The 17,445-nt window shown below is 47.4% G+C and overlaps 1 protein-coding gene across 1 annotated transcript; it reads left to right on the forward strand.

Annotated features, from left to right (window-relative positions):
• Nucleotides 1-990: 990 nt before the first annotated feature.
• Nucleotides 991-2,862, forward strand: LOC148387993 (janus kinase and microtubule-interacting protein 3-like). The gene is made up of 7 exons (XM_088394754.1): nucleotides 991-1,325; nucleotides 1,542-1,604; nucleotides 1,691-1,789; nucleotides 1,875-2,108; nucleotides 2,229-2,294; nucleotides 2,356-2,424; nucleotides 2,501-2,862. The coding sequence occupies exons 1-7, from the start codon at nucleotides 1,257-1,259 to the stop codon at nucleotides 2,726-2,728; spliced, it is 828 nt and encodes a 275-aa protein (XP_088250880.1). The 5' UTR covers nucleotides 991-1,256; the 3' UTR covers nucleotides 2,729-2,862.
• The last annotated feature ends 14,583 nt before the right edge of the window (nucleotides 2,863-17,445 follow it).

Consider the following 17,445-nt stretch of genomic DNA (forward strand, 5'->3'; position numbering starts at 1 on the left):
CTAGTGGCAAAATGCACCCTGTTAGAGTTGCGCTCGCTCCAACTTATTTTGCAAGAACCACACGGGAGACAAGTAAGTTCTTTTGGACACCTGCAGGTGGAGAGTCCATCCGTTGTACGAATGAAGTCTGACTCTCGGCTCCTGCACGAGCATTTTAATTAAGAGAAACAGGGTGGGTGTAAGAGTGGATTGAATAGAGGAAGCCCTTGACCTCTAGTCAAAACATAGCAAGGGGTGTTTTACGACTTTGTGTAGGAAGGGATAAGCGATAGGGATAAATAAGGGATAAATAATATTATTTATTACAGGTCGCAGTCAAAGTCAAAGCAACACAATGATACGATAAAGATAATCTGGAAAACCCTGACACACCCTGTAGTTGTCACTTTTGGAAAAGACGAGCGTCCCTCCAATCATCGCCGGTGACGTGTTTTTCAGGCTCTGGAGACAGGAGCTCATGTCAGAAATGTCATTGTGAGTCGCGTTTGTTTCTGCGCCGGAGCCGTTCGTTCCCTTTGCATCCAAAGAATCTCAAAGGCGGATTATTTGTGTCGACAGGAGAGAGATTTGCTGCTACGATACCGACGTCGAGAATCTCTGAGGAGGAACAAAGCGTGAGGTCCTGCAAGGTGAGTCTGTTTGTTTGCGGCTGCTTGGTGTTGCGCAAGATGAAATGGCCTTTTTCTCGCTATCGTTCCTCTCGTCGATTCATCGTGAGGTGTCGCTTCAGTTTGTTCAGAGAGATGTTTGCTTCCGCGCCCGCAGGTCATCGAAACATTTTACGGCTACGACGAAGACGTGTTGGTGGACTCGGACGGATCGTCCTTGTCTTTTCACACCGACAGAACCCCCGACACGGAACCCGAAGAGGTAGCCCGCCATTTCTGCCAGCGTATTGGCACCAAACATTCCTCTTCAGCCTGGAATCGGACTCGTCTTTGCGTCGCGGGTGCTTTGTCGCCGGTCTGACTGATTCTGGTACTAGTGCTGTGTTGCATTGGTGTGTGCATGAAGAGGCGGAGCTTCGCTACCGCCAGCTGACGCAAGAATATCAAGCGCTGCAACGAGCCTACGCTCTGCTAGCCCAGACCAGCGAAGGGGACTACGACGCCGAGAAGGAGCTCAAGGTGGCGCCCCTTCCCGCAACCCCCGGCCGGGTCGCAGCCTCCCCGTTCTCACCCAGCCTCGGGTGTTCTCTGGTCTGTAAGGAGGAGGAGGAGCCTCCCTCCTCCTCCTTTCAGACCAGAGAAAAGCTGATGGTAGAAATGGGTCACTATCAAAGCAGAGTAGCAGATCTGGAGTCAGCGCTGAAGCAACAAGGACAGGTAAGCTCATCAATGAGCACACCTTTTTCTCAGACAAAATAGCTACATTCTTCAGTCACTCATCCGTCTGGCATTACTGGACCAACTCCCCCCCCCCCCCCGAACGTGGCTGGGAAAATGCGGAGAAAAGCAAATGTCATTTTCCAGTCAACCAAAGAATTTGTGGATGAAAATGACACAACATTCCAAAGCTGTCCACGCGTTTGTCTCTTCTAGAATGTCAAGTGGGTGGAGGAGAAGCAGCTGCTGCGTCAGAGCAATCAGCAGTTGGCCGAAAAGGTGACGGAAAGAAAGGCGCTGGGCGGAGTCGCTTGGCGTCACACCTATCGGGAAGCCCCGCAGATGAGGTCTGACTGTCTTTTCAGGTCAGGCGGATGGAGGCGGAAGAAGCGCGTCTGAAAGAGCCCATCCAGGATATCCGAGACCAAAACGAACTGCTTGAGTTCCGCATCCTGGAGCTGGAGGTGGGAAGACTCGCACAAGCGTGTTGAGGCCAGAGATGTGACGGACGGACGGACGGACGGACGGATGCATGCCTCTGCCTTTCAGGAGAGGGAGTGGCGCTCCCCCGTCTTGAAGTTTCTGCAAGTCCGTTTCCCAGACGGCCTCAGCCCTTTGCAGATCTACTGCGAGGCCGAGGGCGTGAGCGTAGGTAAGGCGTCCCTCGCAACCCTAACCTTAACCCGAGGTCCCAGAACACCTTACATTGCTCCTTGCGCCTTTCCCCCGGACATCGTCATCAGTGATCTGATGAAGAAGCTGGACATCCTGGGCTATAACGCCGTAAGTGTATGTCGAACTCCTTATGTTCGCACTCCACGAGACTCGGCGGCTCAAATGTGACTTTTGGAAGGCTTTGCGCTGAAAGAAGCTTGTTGACGCTGTGCCTTTGGGCTCTTGCAGAATCTCACCAACGAGGAGCAGGTGGTCGTGATTCACGCCAGGACCCTTCTCACCCTAGCCGAGAAGGTAACGCGCACGTCCACGCACGCTCTCGCATTCTGCTTATGTGACAGCAGCCTTTCCTCAGTGGTTAGAATACATCAAAGTGACCAAGTCAGCACTTCAACAGAAGATGTTGGACATTGAAAGTGAGAAGGTAGACAGACACGCGACATCAGCCAAGGGGAACTCCGGCAATGTGCCCCAACAATTCTGACCTTGAGCTGTGCTAGGATATGTTCTGCAAGCAGAAGGGCTACCTGGATGAAGAGTTGGACTTCAGGAAGTGTTCCATGGACCAGGCTCATAAGGTAAGCCGCCCTCAAATCTCCCGCCGGACCACTGATGGACGAGGATTGCGGCCCAGAGGATCCTGGAGCTGGAGGCCATGTTGTACGAGGCGCTACCGCAGCGGGACTGCCCCGCCACGGACGGCGAAAAAGCCAGCCACGCTGGCGTGAATGACGTGCTGACGGCGGATCAGAGAGAAGAGCTTAGGAGCGCCGTGGACCAATGGAAGCGAGCCCTGATGTGCGAGTTGAGGGAGCGCGACGCTTGCATCCTCCAAGAGAGAATGGATCTGCTGCACAGCGCGCAACAGGTAAGGGCCCAAAGCCAGCCCGGCACTTACTTGCACGCTTACTGGCTTTTGAATGCCACTTTCCATTTGTCCGTCCTAGAGGAACAAAGAGCTGAAAGAATTCATCGAAGCTCAGAAGAGACAAATCAAACAATTGGAGGAGAAGTTTCTGTTTCTCTTTCTATTCTTCTCCTTGGCCTTCATTCTGTGGCCCTAACACCAGCTGGTGAGTGAGCTCCAGCGGCACCGCACTCGACACCTCCGATACACTGCCAGCCGGTCTCAGACGTTGGCAGACGCTCCGATGCCAACGTATACCCCCCGCCACGGTGACAGAGGCACCGCGTCACACCGGCGCTCATCCAATCAGAAGGCAGGAAAAGCAAATTCACATGCAGGGCACTTTTGAACCAGAAGAGAGCGCCACAAAAAACGGTTGTTGCCCCAAACGCGCACTAAAAAGGGTCAGAATAACAAGAGTCCCACTGGCCAGCCGGGGCCACCCGTCCAGCTGTTTCTTCAGGGGGGAAAAAAATTGGAGTCACCGGTGAGTACATTTTGCATTTAGCTCTGCTTTTCTGCTTCTGTCTTCAAGTGTGTGGCATCCTGCGATCAAAGATTCAGCCAACCCCAAAGCGGTTGACCTCAACGTCCCACCACCATGCCTACCAGAGCAGGTGACGTGATGCTTTGGACATCCTTCCGTCTCAGATGCCCAAAAGTACTCTTTGCCACATCTGCGGCAATACGGTGTCTTTTCAAAGGTGCAAATAAATCCAGCGTGGGCGGAACACGCACGTCTTCGGTTTTTCCCGCTTTGTTTGTGTGACAGCTGTTGTGAAAATTTTATACAAATAAAGTTGTATAGTACAGGTTTGGCCAAGCCGCAACTCCCGAACCGCATGCGGCTCTTTTATGTTCATATCAACATTTGTGTGTGTGTGTGTGGGGGGGGGGGGGGGGGGGGGGGGGTTGTGCGTGTTGGCTTCACTTGAGTTCAATTTGGTATTTTGGTCAAAAGCGCATGTGGTGAAATTCCACAAAGTAGGATGGGCAAACACATTTCTTTAAACTATGAGTGTCAATTGGGCTCTCGAAATGGCAGGGAAAAGATGCACAGCAAAACGAAAATACGTAGATGAACACAGGACGTTTTAATCAGAGTGGGAAAGTTTCTATTTTTTGTTGAACGTGATGGCAAACCATTCTGCCTGATATGTCAGACCTCAGCGCATTTCAAAGATTCAAATCTTCAGCGCCATGCACTTCAGCTCACTCCATGCTAACATTGATCAGGCGTCGAACCCGCATCATCATGCTTAAGAGGTGGCCATGCTAACCAGTGCGCCATTATGTCAACGCATAATAACTAAGTCTACTGGTCAAAACAGCGGTTACTATATGACGTCGCTACGTCGTGGTCACGTGACGCAGACAAGACGTCAATGGACGTGGGCAGAGTTAACTTGTTTAAAAGGGAGTAGGCAGAAGAAATATTTAATTTATTTAAATCTATTTTGAGTGCACACCATTATGCCAATGCATAACAACTGTAAATCTACTAAACAAAACAGCGGTTGCTATATGACATCTGCCACGTCGTGGTCACGTGACATACGTGACGTCGATGGGCGTAACTTTCGCCGGAATTCAAATCCGCGGGGAGAGTTAACTTGTTTAAAAGAGAGTGGGCAGAAGAATTATTTAATTTATTTAAATCTATTTGGTGTGTGCGCCATTATGTCAATGCATAACAACTGTAAGTCTACTAAACAAAACAGCGGTTGCTATATGACGTCTGCCACGTCGTGGTCACGTGACGCGGACGTGACGTCGACGCCTACTTTACATCCCACCGATCACAGGACCCCTCGGCTGCATAACCGTGCCCCCTTCCCAACCAATCGGATTTGCTATACGCGAAAACGACGCCAATGGAAAGAGCTTCCGCCCAAATTTAAATCCGTGGGCGTGGCTCGCAGCAGGAAGTAGGAAAATGGCGGCGATGTTGACAAAGACACAGCGGATGGTAACATACGACTAACAAGAGAAATATTTTTATTTTCTGCTTGCAACTGGACCGTCCAGAGCGTACACGGTAAGTACAACTCATCGTTTTTAAAAAGAAGTACTTTTGTTGCCCTGAAAAGCGAGTGAGCGTGGCGTTTGTGGGGGACGTCGAATTTCGACGATTCTTTCTGGTCAACGGTTGTAAATGATTGTGTTGATTAAAAAAGAAAACTTGATGTAACTCTACTTTTAACTGCCGTTTCAGATAGATTTGGAATTGCATCACATCCAATTTTGCCTAGAGCGTACACGGTAAGTAACACTCGTTGTGTTTAAGGAGATTTACGTTTGTAATAGCAGAAGTGTAGCCGCGTTGCGTTGTACGTGTGAATGTTGGTCCGGGCGAAATGTTAATGTTTAATTTCATTCCTTTAGGTTCCACGGTGTTTGTTGGCTGCAAGTTTTCCACTGCAAGAAGAGGCTCATATCATTGACCAGGAGCGAGCTACAATGGTGAGTAGCCATAACATTTATGTTAAACACTTCCTATTTCATGTCTAACAGTACTTGATTTAACAAATAACCATAAATAAATACAGTGTGGGCACTGAAGTTAACATATGTGATTATACTGCCTAATCTGTCACCGAGTAGATTGTTGCAAAGTAATATAAGATCCAAAGTTGTAATTCAGAATAGTTTTCAAAAGAAGGCCATTAGAATTATATACAAGTCTGATTACCCTGAACAAGCTATTAATTAAATCACAAATTCTTCAATTCAAAGATTTGGTAGATTATCAGACAAATAATGTCTAACAGTAATTGATTTAACACATCACGATAAGTAGATTGAGTGTGGGCACTCTCAAGTTAACATATGTGATTATACTGCCTAATCTGTTACAGAGTATGTTGTTGCCAAGTAATGTAGAAAAGATCCAAAGTAGTAATCCAGAATAGTTTTGAAGAGGCCATTAGAATGATAAACAAATCTGATTACCTTGAACATAATAACAAGCTAAGTGTTTAATATGTCCTATGAAGTCAAAATTGGGCACCATCATGTGGTGAAATTTGGAATTGCATCACATCCAATTTTGCCTGGGAACAAACAGATTACATAAATCTTAGTTTTGAATAAGCCACTCCTTCTCAAACAAGTAAACTCTGCCCATTTTGCGCAGTAGATGTTCTGTTAATATCTAGTATTTATACAAAGTCATAATTTAAATTGCTTTCAACCTTCATTCATCGGTTCAACCAACATTACTCGCTCTTATTACCAACTTGTATTGATTTAACTAAGCGTTTAATACTTCCTATCAGGTCTCAAATCGAGATTTGGCAAAATACAATTTCAGCAAATCCAATTTTGCCAGGGAACAAAAATAGATTAAATAAACTAAATAAGTCCTCTTCCCATTAAATAAATCAGAAAAGTCTGTCTTGTAACCAGTCCTCTTCAAACAAGTAAAGTCTGCCCATTTTGTGCCGTAGATTTTGTGTCTATGCCTAGTATTTAAACAAAATCATAATTTAAACGACTTCTTTCCTTCATTCACTTTGGAAATTTGGAATTGCAGCAAATCGAATTTTGGCAGGGAACAAAAATAGATCAATTAAACTAAATAAGTCTTCTTCCCATTAAATAAATTAAAAAAGTCTGTCTTGTAACCAGTCCTTTTCAAACAAGTAAAGTCTGCCCATTTTGTGCCGTCGATTTTGTGTTAATGCCTAGTATTTATACAAAATCATAATTTAAAGGACTTCATTCCTTCATTCACTTTGGAAATTTGGAATTGCAGCACATCAAATTTTGCCTGGGAAGAAAAGTAGATTAAATAAATTTAATAAGTCTTACTACTTCCCATTAAATAAATTAAATACGTCTTACGTACTTGTTCCCGCTCCTTTTCAAAACAGTAGTTTAAAACGAGGGCCCTTCACTCAATCTTTAACCTCAACCCCGCACGTTGTGTTGTATCTGTGAATGTTGGTTGTGGCCAAATGATAGTTTTCTTTCATTCGTTTAGGTTCCAAGAAAACTTGATGTAACTCTACTTTTAACTGCCGTTTCAGATAAGCGGGTATTACGTCGCAGTCATGTGCCGCGGATATGACGTAATTGCCGGAACCTCCGATTCAAATCTGTTGGCGCGATGGCCGTGAGCCACTGAGCAGCGACGATTATCAACAGAAATATCTTTATTTTCTGCTTGCAACTGGACCGTCTAGAGCGTACACGGTAAGTAACACTCATTGTAGTTAAGGAGATTTACGTTTGTAATAGCAGAAGTGTAGCCGCGTTGCGTTGTACGTGTGAAAATTGGTAGAGGCGAAATGTTAATGTTTAATTTCATTCCTTTAGGTTCCACGGTGTTTGTTGGCTGCAAGTTTTCCACTGCAAGAAGAGGCTCGTATCATTGACCAGGAGCGAGCTACAATGGTGAGTAGCCATAACATTTATGTTAAACACTTCCTATTTCATGTCTAACAGTACTTGATTTAACAAATAACCATAAATAAATACAGTGTGGGCACTGAAGTTAACATATGTGATTATACTGCCTAATCTGTCACGGAGTAGATTGTTGCAAAGTAATATAAGATCCAAAGTTGTAATTCAGAATAGTTTTCAAAAGAAGGCCATTAGAATTATATACAAGTCTGATTACCCTTAACATAACAACAAGCTATTAATTAAATCACAAATTCTTCAATTCAAAGATTTGGTAGATTATCAGACAAATAATGTCTAACAGTAATTGATTTAACACATCACGATAAGTAGATTGAGTGTGGGCACTCTCAAGTTAACAGATATGATTATACTGCCTAATCTGTTACAGAGTATGTTGGTGCCAAGTAATGTAGAATAGATCCAAAGTAGTAATCCAGAATAGTTTTGAAGAGGCCATTAGAATAATAAACAAATCTGATTACCTTGAACATAATAACAAGCTAAGTGTTTAATATGTCCTATGAAGTCAAAATTGGGCACCATCATGTGGTGAAATTTGGAATTGCATCACATCCAATTTTGCCTGGGAACAAACAGATTAAATAAATCTTAGTTTTGAATAAGCCACTCCTTCTCAAACAAGTAAACTCTGCCCATTTCGCGCAGTAGATGTTCTGTTAATATCTAGTATTTATACAAAGTCATAATTTAAATTGCTTTCAACCTTCATTCATCGGTTCAACCAACATTACTCGCTCTTATTACCAACTTGTATTGATTTAACTAAGCGTTTAATACTTCCTATCAGGTCTCAAGGCAAGATTTGGCAAAATACAATTTCAGCAAATCCAATTTTGCCAGGGAACAAAAATAGATTAAATAAACTAAATAAGTCTTCTTCCCATTAAATAAATCAGAAAAGTCTGTCTTGTAACCAGTCCTCTTCAAACAAGTAAAGTCTGCCCATTTTGTGCCGTAGATTTTGTGTCTATGCCTAGTATTTAAACAAAATCATAATTTAAACGACTTCTTTCCTTCATTCACTTTGGAAATTTGGAATTGCAGCAAATCGAATTTTGCCAGGGAACAAAAATAGATCAATTAAACTAAATAAGTCTTCTTCCCATTAAATAAATTAAAAAAGTCTGTCTTGTAACCAGTCCTTTTCAAACAAGTAAAGTCTGCCCATTTTGTGCCGTCGATTTTGTGTTAATGCCTAGTATTTATACAAAATCATAATTTAAAGGACTTCATTCCTTCATTCACTTTGGAAATTTGGAATTGCAGCACATCAAATTTTGCCTGGGAAGAAAAGTAGATTAAATAAATTTAATAAGTCTTACTACTTCCCATTAAATAAATTAAATACGTCTTACTTGTTCCCACTCCTTTTCAAAAAAGTAGTTTAAAACGAGGTCCCTTCACTCAACCTTTAACCCTATTTATTCACCTTCTAGGCTAAGTGTTAAAGGCTAAGTGTTAAAGGCTAAGTGTTAAAGGCTAAGTGTTAAAGGCTAAGTGTTAGAGGCTAAGTGCCAGAGGCTAGGCGCCAGAGGCGAGTTTTTGTGGGCTGAAGTTTTAGTGGGGTTAGTGTGAATACAATCCAAAAGAATACAACAGAATACAATACAATAGAATATAATACATAGATTAAATTATATAGCTCTTACTACTTCCCATTAAATAAATTAAATACGTCTTACTTGTTCCCAATCCTTTTCAAAAAAGTAGTTTAAAACGAGGGCCCTTCACTCAACCTTTAACCTCAACCCCGCACGTCACATTGTGTTGTATCTGTGAATGTTGGTTGTGGCCAAATGATAGTTTTCTTTCATTCGTTTAGGTTCCACGGTGTTTGTTGGCTATGTTTTCCACTGTCAGAAGGATGAAAATACAAAGTACAACGCTTGGACGTGGGCGAAGGCGTCACCGGTGAGTCCTTCCTTCCTATTTATTTACCTTCTAGATGCTAGAGGCTAAGTGTTAGAGGCTAAGTGTTAGAGGCTAAGTGTTAAACACAATACGAACAACACAACGATACTGCACTGAACAACACGATACCGCACTGAGAAACACGATACCGCACTGAACAACACGATACCGCACTGAACAACACCATGCCGCACTGAACACCATGCCACACTGAACAACACCATCCCGCACTGAACAACACCATGCCGCACTAAACAACACCATGCCGCACTGAACAACACCATGCCTCACTGAACGACACCATGCCGCACTGAAAGACACCATGCCGCACTGAACGACACCACGCCGCACTGAAAGACACCATCCCGCACTGAACAACACCATCCTGCACTGAACAACACCATGCCGCACTGAACAACACCATGCCGCACTGAACAACATTATGCCGCACTGAACATTATGCCGCACTGAACAACACCATGCCGCACTGAACAACACCATGCCGCACTGAACAACATTATGCCGCACTGAACAACACCATGCCGCACTGAACAACACCATGCCGCACTGAACAACACCATGCCGCACTGAACAACATTATGCCGCACTGAACAACACCATGCCGCACTGAACAACACCATCCTGCACTTAACAACACCATTCCGCATTGAACACCATGCCGCACTGAACAACACCATCCCGCACTGAACAACACCATCCCGCACTGAACAACACCATGCCGCACTGAACAACACCATGCCGCACTGAACAACACCATGCCGCAATGAACAACACCATCCCGCACTGAACAACATTATGCCGCACTGAACAACACCATGCCGCACTGAACAACACCATGCCGCACTGAACAACACCATGCCGCAATGAACAACACCATCCCGCACTGAACAACACCATGCCGCACTGAGCAACACCATGCCGCACTGAACAACACCATCCCGCACTGAACAACACCATGCCGCACTGAACAACACCATTCCGCACTGAACAACACCATGCCGCACTGAACAACATTATGCCGCACTGAACAACATTATGCCGCACTGAACAACATTATGCCGCACTGAACAACATTATGCCGCACTGAACAACACCATGCCACACTGAACAACACCATGCCGCACTGAACAACACCATGCCGCACTGAACAACACCATGCCGCACTGAACAACACGATCCCGCATTGAACAACACCATGCCGCACTGAACAACACCATCCTGCACTGAACAACACCATCCCGCACTGAACAACACCATGCCGCACTGAACAACATTATGGCGCACTGAACAACATTATGCCGCACTGAACAACACCATGCCGCACTGAACAACACCATGCCGCACTGAACAACACCATGCCGCAATGAACAACACCATGCCGCACTGAACAACACCATGCCGCACTGAGCAACACCATGCCGCACTGAACAACACCATCCCGCACTGAACAACACCATGCCGCACTGAACAACACCATTCCGCACTGAACAACACCATCCCGCACTGAACAACATCATCCCGCACTGAACAACACCATGCCGCACTGAACAACATTATGCCGCACTGAACAACATTATGCCGCACTGAACAACACCATGCCGCACTGAACAACACCATGCCGCACTGAACAACACCATGCCGCACTGAACAACATTATGCCGCACTGAACAACACCATGCCGCACTGAACAACACCATGCCGCACTGAACAACACCATGCCGCAATGAACAACACCATGCCGCACTGAACAACACCATGCCGCACTGAGCAACACCATGCCGCACTGAACAACACCATCCCGCACTGAACAACACCATGCCGCACTGAACAACACCATTCCGCACTGAACAACACCATGCCGCACTGAACAACATTACGCTGCACTGAACAACACCATGCCGCACTGAACAACACCATGCCGCACTGAACAACACCATGCCGCATTGAACAACACCATGCCGCATTGAACAACACCATGCCGCACTGAACAACACCATCCTGCACTGAACAACACCATGCCGCATTGAACAACACCATGCCGCACTGAACAACACCATCTTGCACTGAACAACACCATCCCGCACTGAACAACACCATCCCGCATTGAACAACACCATCCTGCACTGAACAACACCATGCCGCACTGAACAACACCATGCCGCACTGAACAACACCATTCCGCACTGAACAACACCATGCCGCACTGAATAACACCATCCTGCACTGAACAACACCATCCCGCACTGAACAACACCATGCCGCATTGAACAACACCATCCTGCACTGAACAACACCATCCTGCACTGAACAACACCATGCCGCACTGAACAACACCATGCCGCACTGAACAACACCATGCCGCACTGAACAACACCATGCCGCACTGAACAACATTATGCCGCACTGAACAACATTATGTCGCACTGAACAACACCATGCCGCACTGAACAACACCATGCCGCACTGAACAACATTATGCCGCACTGAAAAACACCATGCCGCACTGAACAACACCATCCCGCACTGAACAACACCATGCCGCACTAAACAACACCATGCCGCACTGAACAACACCATGCCTCACTGAACGACACCATGCCGCACTGAAAGACACCATGCCGCACTGAACGACACCATGCCGCACTGAAAGACACCATCCCGCACTGAACACCATGCCGCACTGAACAACACCATCCTGCACTGAACAACACCATCCCGCACTGAACAACACCATGCCGCACTGAACAACATTATGCCGCACTGAACATTATGCCGCACTGAACAACACCATGCCGCACTGAACAACACCATGCCGCACTGAACAACATTATGCCGCACTGAACAACACCATGCCGCACTGAACAACACCATGCCGCACTGAACAACACCATGCCGCACTGAACAACATTATGCCGCACTGAACAACACCATGCCGCACTGAACAACACCATCCTGCACTGAACAACACCATTCCGCATTGAACACCATGCCGCACTGAACAACACCATGCCGCACTGAACAACACCATCCCGCACTGAACAACACCATGCCGCACTGAACAACATTATGCCGCACTGAACAACATTATGCCGCACTGAACAACACCATGCCGCACTGAACAACACCATGCCGCACTGAACAACACCATGCCGCACTGAACAACATTATAACGCACTGAACAACACCATCCCGCACTGAACAACACCATGCCGCACTAAACAACATTATGCCGCACTGAACAACATTATGCCGAAATGAACAACACCATGCCGCACTGAACAACACCATGCCGCACTGAACAACACCATCCTGCACTGAACAACACCATTCCGCACTGAACAACACCATGCCGCACTGAACAACACCATGCCGCACTGAACAACACCATGCCGCAATGAACAACACCATCCCGCACTGAACAACATTATGCCGCACTGAACAACATTATGCCGCACTGAACAACATTATGCCGCACTGAACAACATTATGCCGCACTGAACAACATTATGCCGCACTGAACAACACCATGCCGCACTGAACAACACCATGCCGCACTGAACAACACCATGCCGCACTGAACAACACCATGCCGCACTGAACAACACGATCCCGCATTGAACAACACCATGCCGCACTGAACAACACCATCCTGCACTGAACAACACCATCCCGCACTGAACAACACCATGCCGCACTGAACAACATTATGGCGCACTGAACAACATTATGCCGCACTGAACAACACCATGCCGCACTGAACAACACCATGCCGCACTGAACAACACCATGCCGCACTGAACAACACCATGCCGCACTGAACAACACCATGCCGCAATGAACAACACCATCCCGCACTGAACAACACCATGCCGCACTGAGCAACACCATGCCGCACTGAACAACACCATCCCGCACTGAACAACACCATGCCGCACTGAACAACACCATTCCGCACTGAACAACACCATGCCGCACTGAACAACATTACGCTGCACTGAACAACACCATGCCGCACTGAAAAACATTATAACGCACTGAACAACACCATCCCGCACTGAACAACACCATGCCGCACTAAACAACATTATGCCGCACTGAACAACACCATGCCGCACTGAACAACACCATCCTGCACTGAACAACACCATTCCGCATTGAACACCATGCCGCACTGAACAACACCATCCCGCACTGAACAACATCATCCCGCACTGAACAACACCATGCCGCACTGAACAACATTATGCCGCACTGAACAACATTATGCCGCACTGAACAACACCATGCCGCACTGAACAACACCATGCCGCACTGAACAACACCATGCCGCACTGAACAACATTATAACGCACTGAACAACACCATCCCGCACTGAACAACATCATGCCGCACTAAACAACATTATGCCGCACTGAACAACATTATGCCGAAATGAACAACACCATGCCGCACTGAACACCATGCCGCACTGAACAACACCATCCTGCACTGAACAACACCATCCCGCACTGAACAACACCATGCCGCACTGAACAACACCATGCCGCACTGAACAACACCATGCCGCAATGAACAACACCATCCCGCACTGAACAACATTATGCCGCACTGAACAACATTATGCCGCACTGAACAACATTATGCCGCACTGAACAACATTATGCCGCACTGAACAACATTATGCCGCACTGAACAACACCATGCCGCACTGAACAACACCATGCCGCACTGAACAACACCATGCCGCACTGAACAACACCATGCCGCACTGAACAACACGATCCCGCATTGAACAACACCATGCCGCACTGAACAACACCATCCTGCACTGAACAACACCATCCCGCACTGAACAACACCATGCCGCACTGAACAACATTATGGCGCACTGAACAACATTATGCCGCACTGAACAACACCATGCCGCACTGAACAACACCATGCCGCACTGAACAACACCATGCCGCAATGAACAACACCATCCCGCACTGAACAACACCATGCCGCACTGAGCAACACCATGCCGCACTGAACAACACCATCCCGCACTGAACAACACCATGCCGCACTGAACAACACCATTCCGCACTGAACAACACCATGCCGCACTGAACAACATTACGCTGCACTGAACAACACCATGCCGCACTGAACAACACCATGCCGCACTGAACAACACCATGCCGCATTGAACAACACCATGCCGCATTGAACAACACCATGCCGCACTGAACAACACCATCCTGCACTGAACAACACCATGCCGCATTGAACAACACCATGCCGCACTGAACAACACCATCCTGCACTGAACAACACCATGCCGCACTGAACAACATTTTGCCGCACTGAACAACATTATGCCGCACTGAACAACACCATGCCGCACTGAACAACATTATGCCGCACTGAACAACACCATGCCGCACTGAACAACACCATGCCGCACTGAACAACACGATCCCGCATTGAACAACACCATGCCGCACTGAACAACACCATCCCGCACTGAACAACACCATGCCGCACTGAACAACACCATTCCGCACTGAACAACACCATGCCGCACTGAACAACATTACGCTGCACTGAACAACACCATCCAGCACTGAACAACACCATGCCGCACTGAACAACACCATGCCGCACTGAACAACACCATGCCGCACTGAACAACACCATGCCGCACTGAACAACACCATGCCGCAATGAACAACACCATCCCGCACTGAACAACACCATGCCGCACTGAGCAACACCATGCCGCACTGAACAACACCATCCCGCACTGAACAACACCATGCCGCACTGAACAACACCATTCCGCACTGAACAACACCATGCCGCACTGAACAACATTACGCTGCACTGAACAACACCATGCCGCACTGAAAAACATTATAACGCACTGAACAACACCATCCCGCACTGAACAACACCATGCCGCACTAAACAACATTATGCCGCACTGAACAACACCATGCCGCACTGAACAACACCATCCTGCACTGAACAACACCATTCCGCATTGAACACCATGCCGCACTGAACAACACCATCCCGCACTGAACAACATCATCCCGCACTGAACAACACCATGCCGCACTGAACAACATTATGCCGCACTGAACAACATTATGCCGCACTGAACAACACCATGCCGCACTGAACAACACCATGCCGCACTGAACAACACCATGCCGCACTGAACAACATTATAACGCACTGAACAACACCATCCCGCACTGAACAACACCATGCCGCACTAAACAACATTATGCCGCACTGAACAACATTATGCCGAAATGAACAACACCATGCCGCACTGAACAACACCATGCCGCACTGAACAACACCATCCTGCACTGAACAACACCATCCCGCACTGAACAACACCATGCCGCACTGAACAACACCATGCCGCACTGAACAACACCATGCCGCAATGAACAACACCATCCCGCACTGAACAACATTATGCCGCACTGAACAACATTATGCCGCACTGAACAACATTATGCCGCACTGAACAACATTATGCCGCACTGAACAACATTATGCCGCACTGAACAACACCATGCCGCACTGAACAACACCATGCCGCACTGAACAACACCATGCCGCACTGAACAACACCATGCCGCACTGAACAACACGATCCCGCATTGAACAACACCATGCCGCACTGAACAACACCATCCTGCACTGAACAACACCATCCCGCACTGAACAACACCATGCCGCACTGAACAACATTATGGCGCACTGAACAACATTATGCCGCACTGAACAACACCATGCCGCACTGAACAACACCATGCCGCACTGAACAACACCATGCCGCAATGAACAACACCATCCCGCACTGAACAACACCATGCCGCACTGAGCAACACCATGCCGCACTGAACAACACCATCCCGCACTGAACAACACCATGCCGCACTGAACAACACCATTCCGCACTGAACAACACCATGCCGCACTGAACAACATTACGCTGCACTGAACAACACCATGCCGCACTGAACAACACCATGCCGCACTGAACAACACCATGCCGCATTGAACAACACCATGCCGCATTGAACAACACCATGCCGCACTGAACAACACCATCCTGCACTGAACAACACCATGCCGCATTGAACAACACCATGCCGCACTGAACAACACCATCCTGCACTGAACAACACCATGCCGCACTGAACAACATTTTGCCGCACTGAACAACATTATGCCGCACTGAACAACACCATGCCGCACTGAACAACATTATGCCGCACTGAACAACACCATGCCGCACTGAACAACACCATGCCGCACTGAACAACACGATCCCGCATTGAACAACACCATGCCGCACTGAACAACACCATCCCGCACTGAACAACACCATGCCGCACTGAACAACACCATTCCGCACTGAACAACACCATGCCGCACTGAACAACATTACGCTGCACTGAACAACACCATCCAGCACTGAACAACACCATGCCGCACTGAACAACACCATGCCGCACTGAACAACACCATGCCGCACTGAACAACACCATGCCGCACTGAACAACATTATGCCGCACTGAACAACATTATGCCGCACTAAACAACATTATGTCGCACTGAACAACACCATGCCGCACTGAACAACACCATGCCGCAATGAACAACACCATCCCGCACTGAACAACACCATGCCGCATTGAACAACACCATGCCGCACTGAACAACACCATCCCGCACTGAACAACACCACCCCGCACTGAACAACACGATCCCGCATTGAACAACACCATGCCGCACTGAACAACACCATGCCGCACTGAACAACACCATGCCGCACTGAACAACATTATGCCGCACTGAACAACACCATGCCGCACTGAACAACACCATCCCGCACTGAACAACACCATGCCGCATTGAACAACACCATGCCGCACTGAACAACACCATCCTGCACTGAACAACACCATCCCGCACTGAACAACACCATGCCGCACTGAACAACATTATGGCGCACTGAACAACCTTATGCCGCACTGAACAACACCATGCCGCACTGAACAACACCATGCCGCACTGAACAACACCATGCCGCACTGAACAACATTATGCCGCACTGAACAACAGTATGCCGCACTGAACAACACCATGCCGCACTGAACA

Source organism: Syngnathus floridae, chromosome 13 (assembly GCF_059516105.1).
Source record: "Syngnathus floridae isolate MCC-2025c chromosome 13, RoL_Sflo_1.0, whole genome shotgun sequence".
Lineage (NCBI taxonomy): Eukaryota > Metazoa > Chordata > Actinopteri > Syngnathiformes > Syngnathidae > Syngnathus > Syngnathus floridae.

Coding starts and splice junctions, on each gene's coding strand:
- LOC148387993 (XM_088394754.1), top strand. CDS start 1,257: ATGGTAGAAATGGGTCACTATCAAAGCAGAGTAGCAGATCTGGAGTCA. Junction 1,326..1,541: donor CGCTGAAGCAACAAGGACAG/GTAAGCTCATCA, acceptor TGTCTCTTCTAG/AATGTCAAGTGGGTGGAGGA. Junction 1,790..1,874: donor TCCGCATCCTGGAGCTGGAG/GTGGGAAGACTC, acceptor TCTGCCTTTCAG/GAGAGGGAGTGGCGCTCCCC.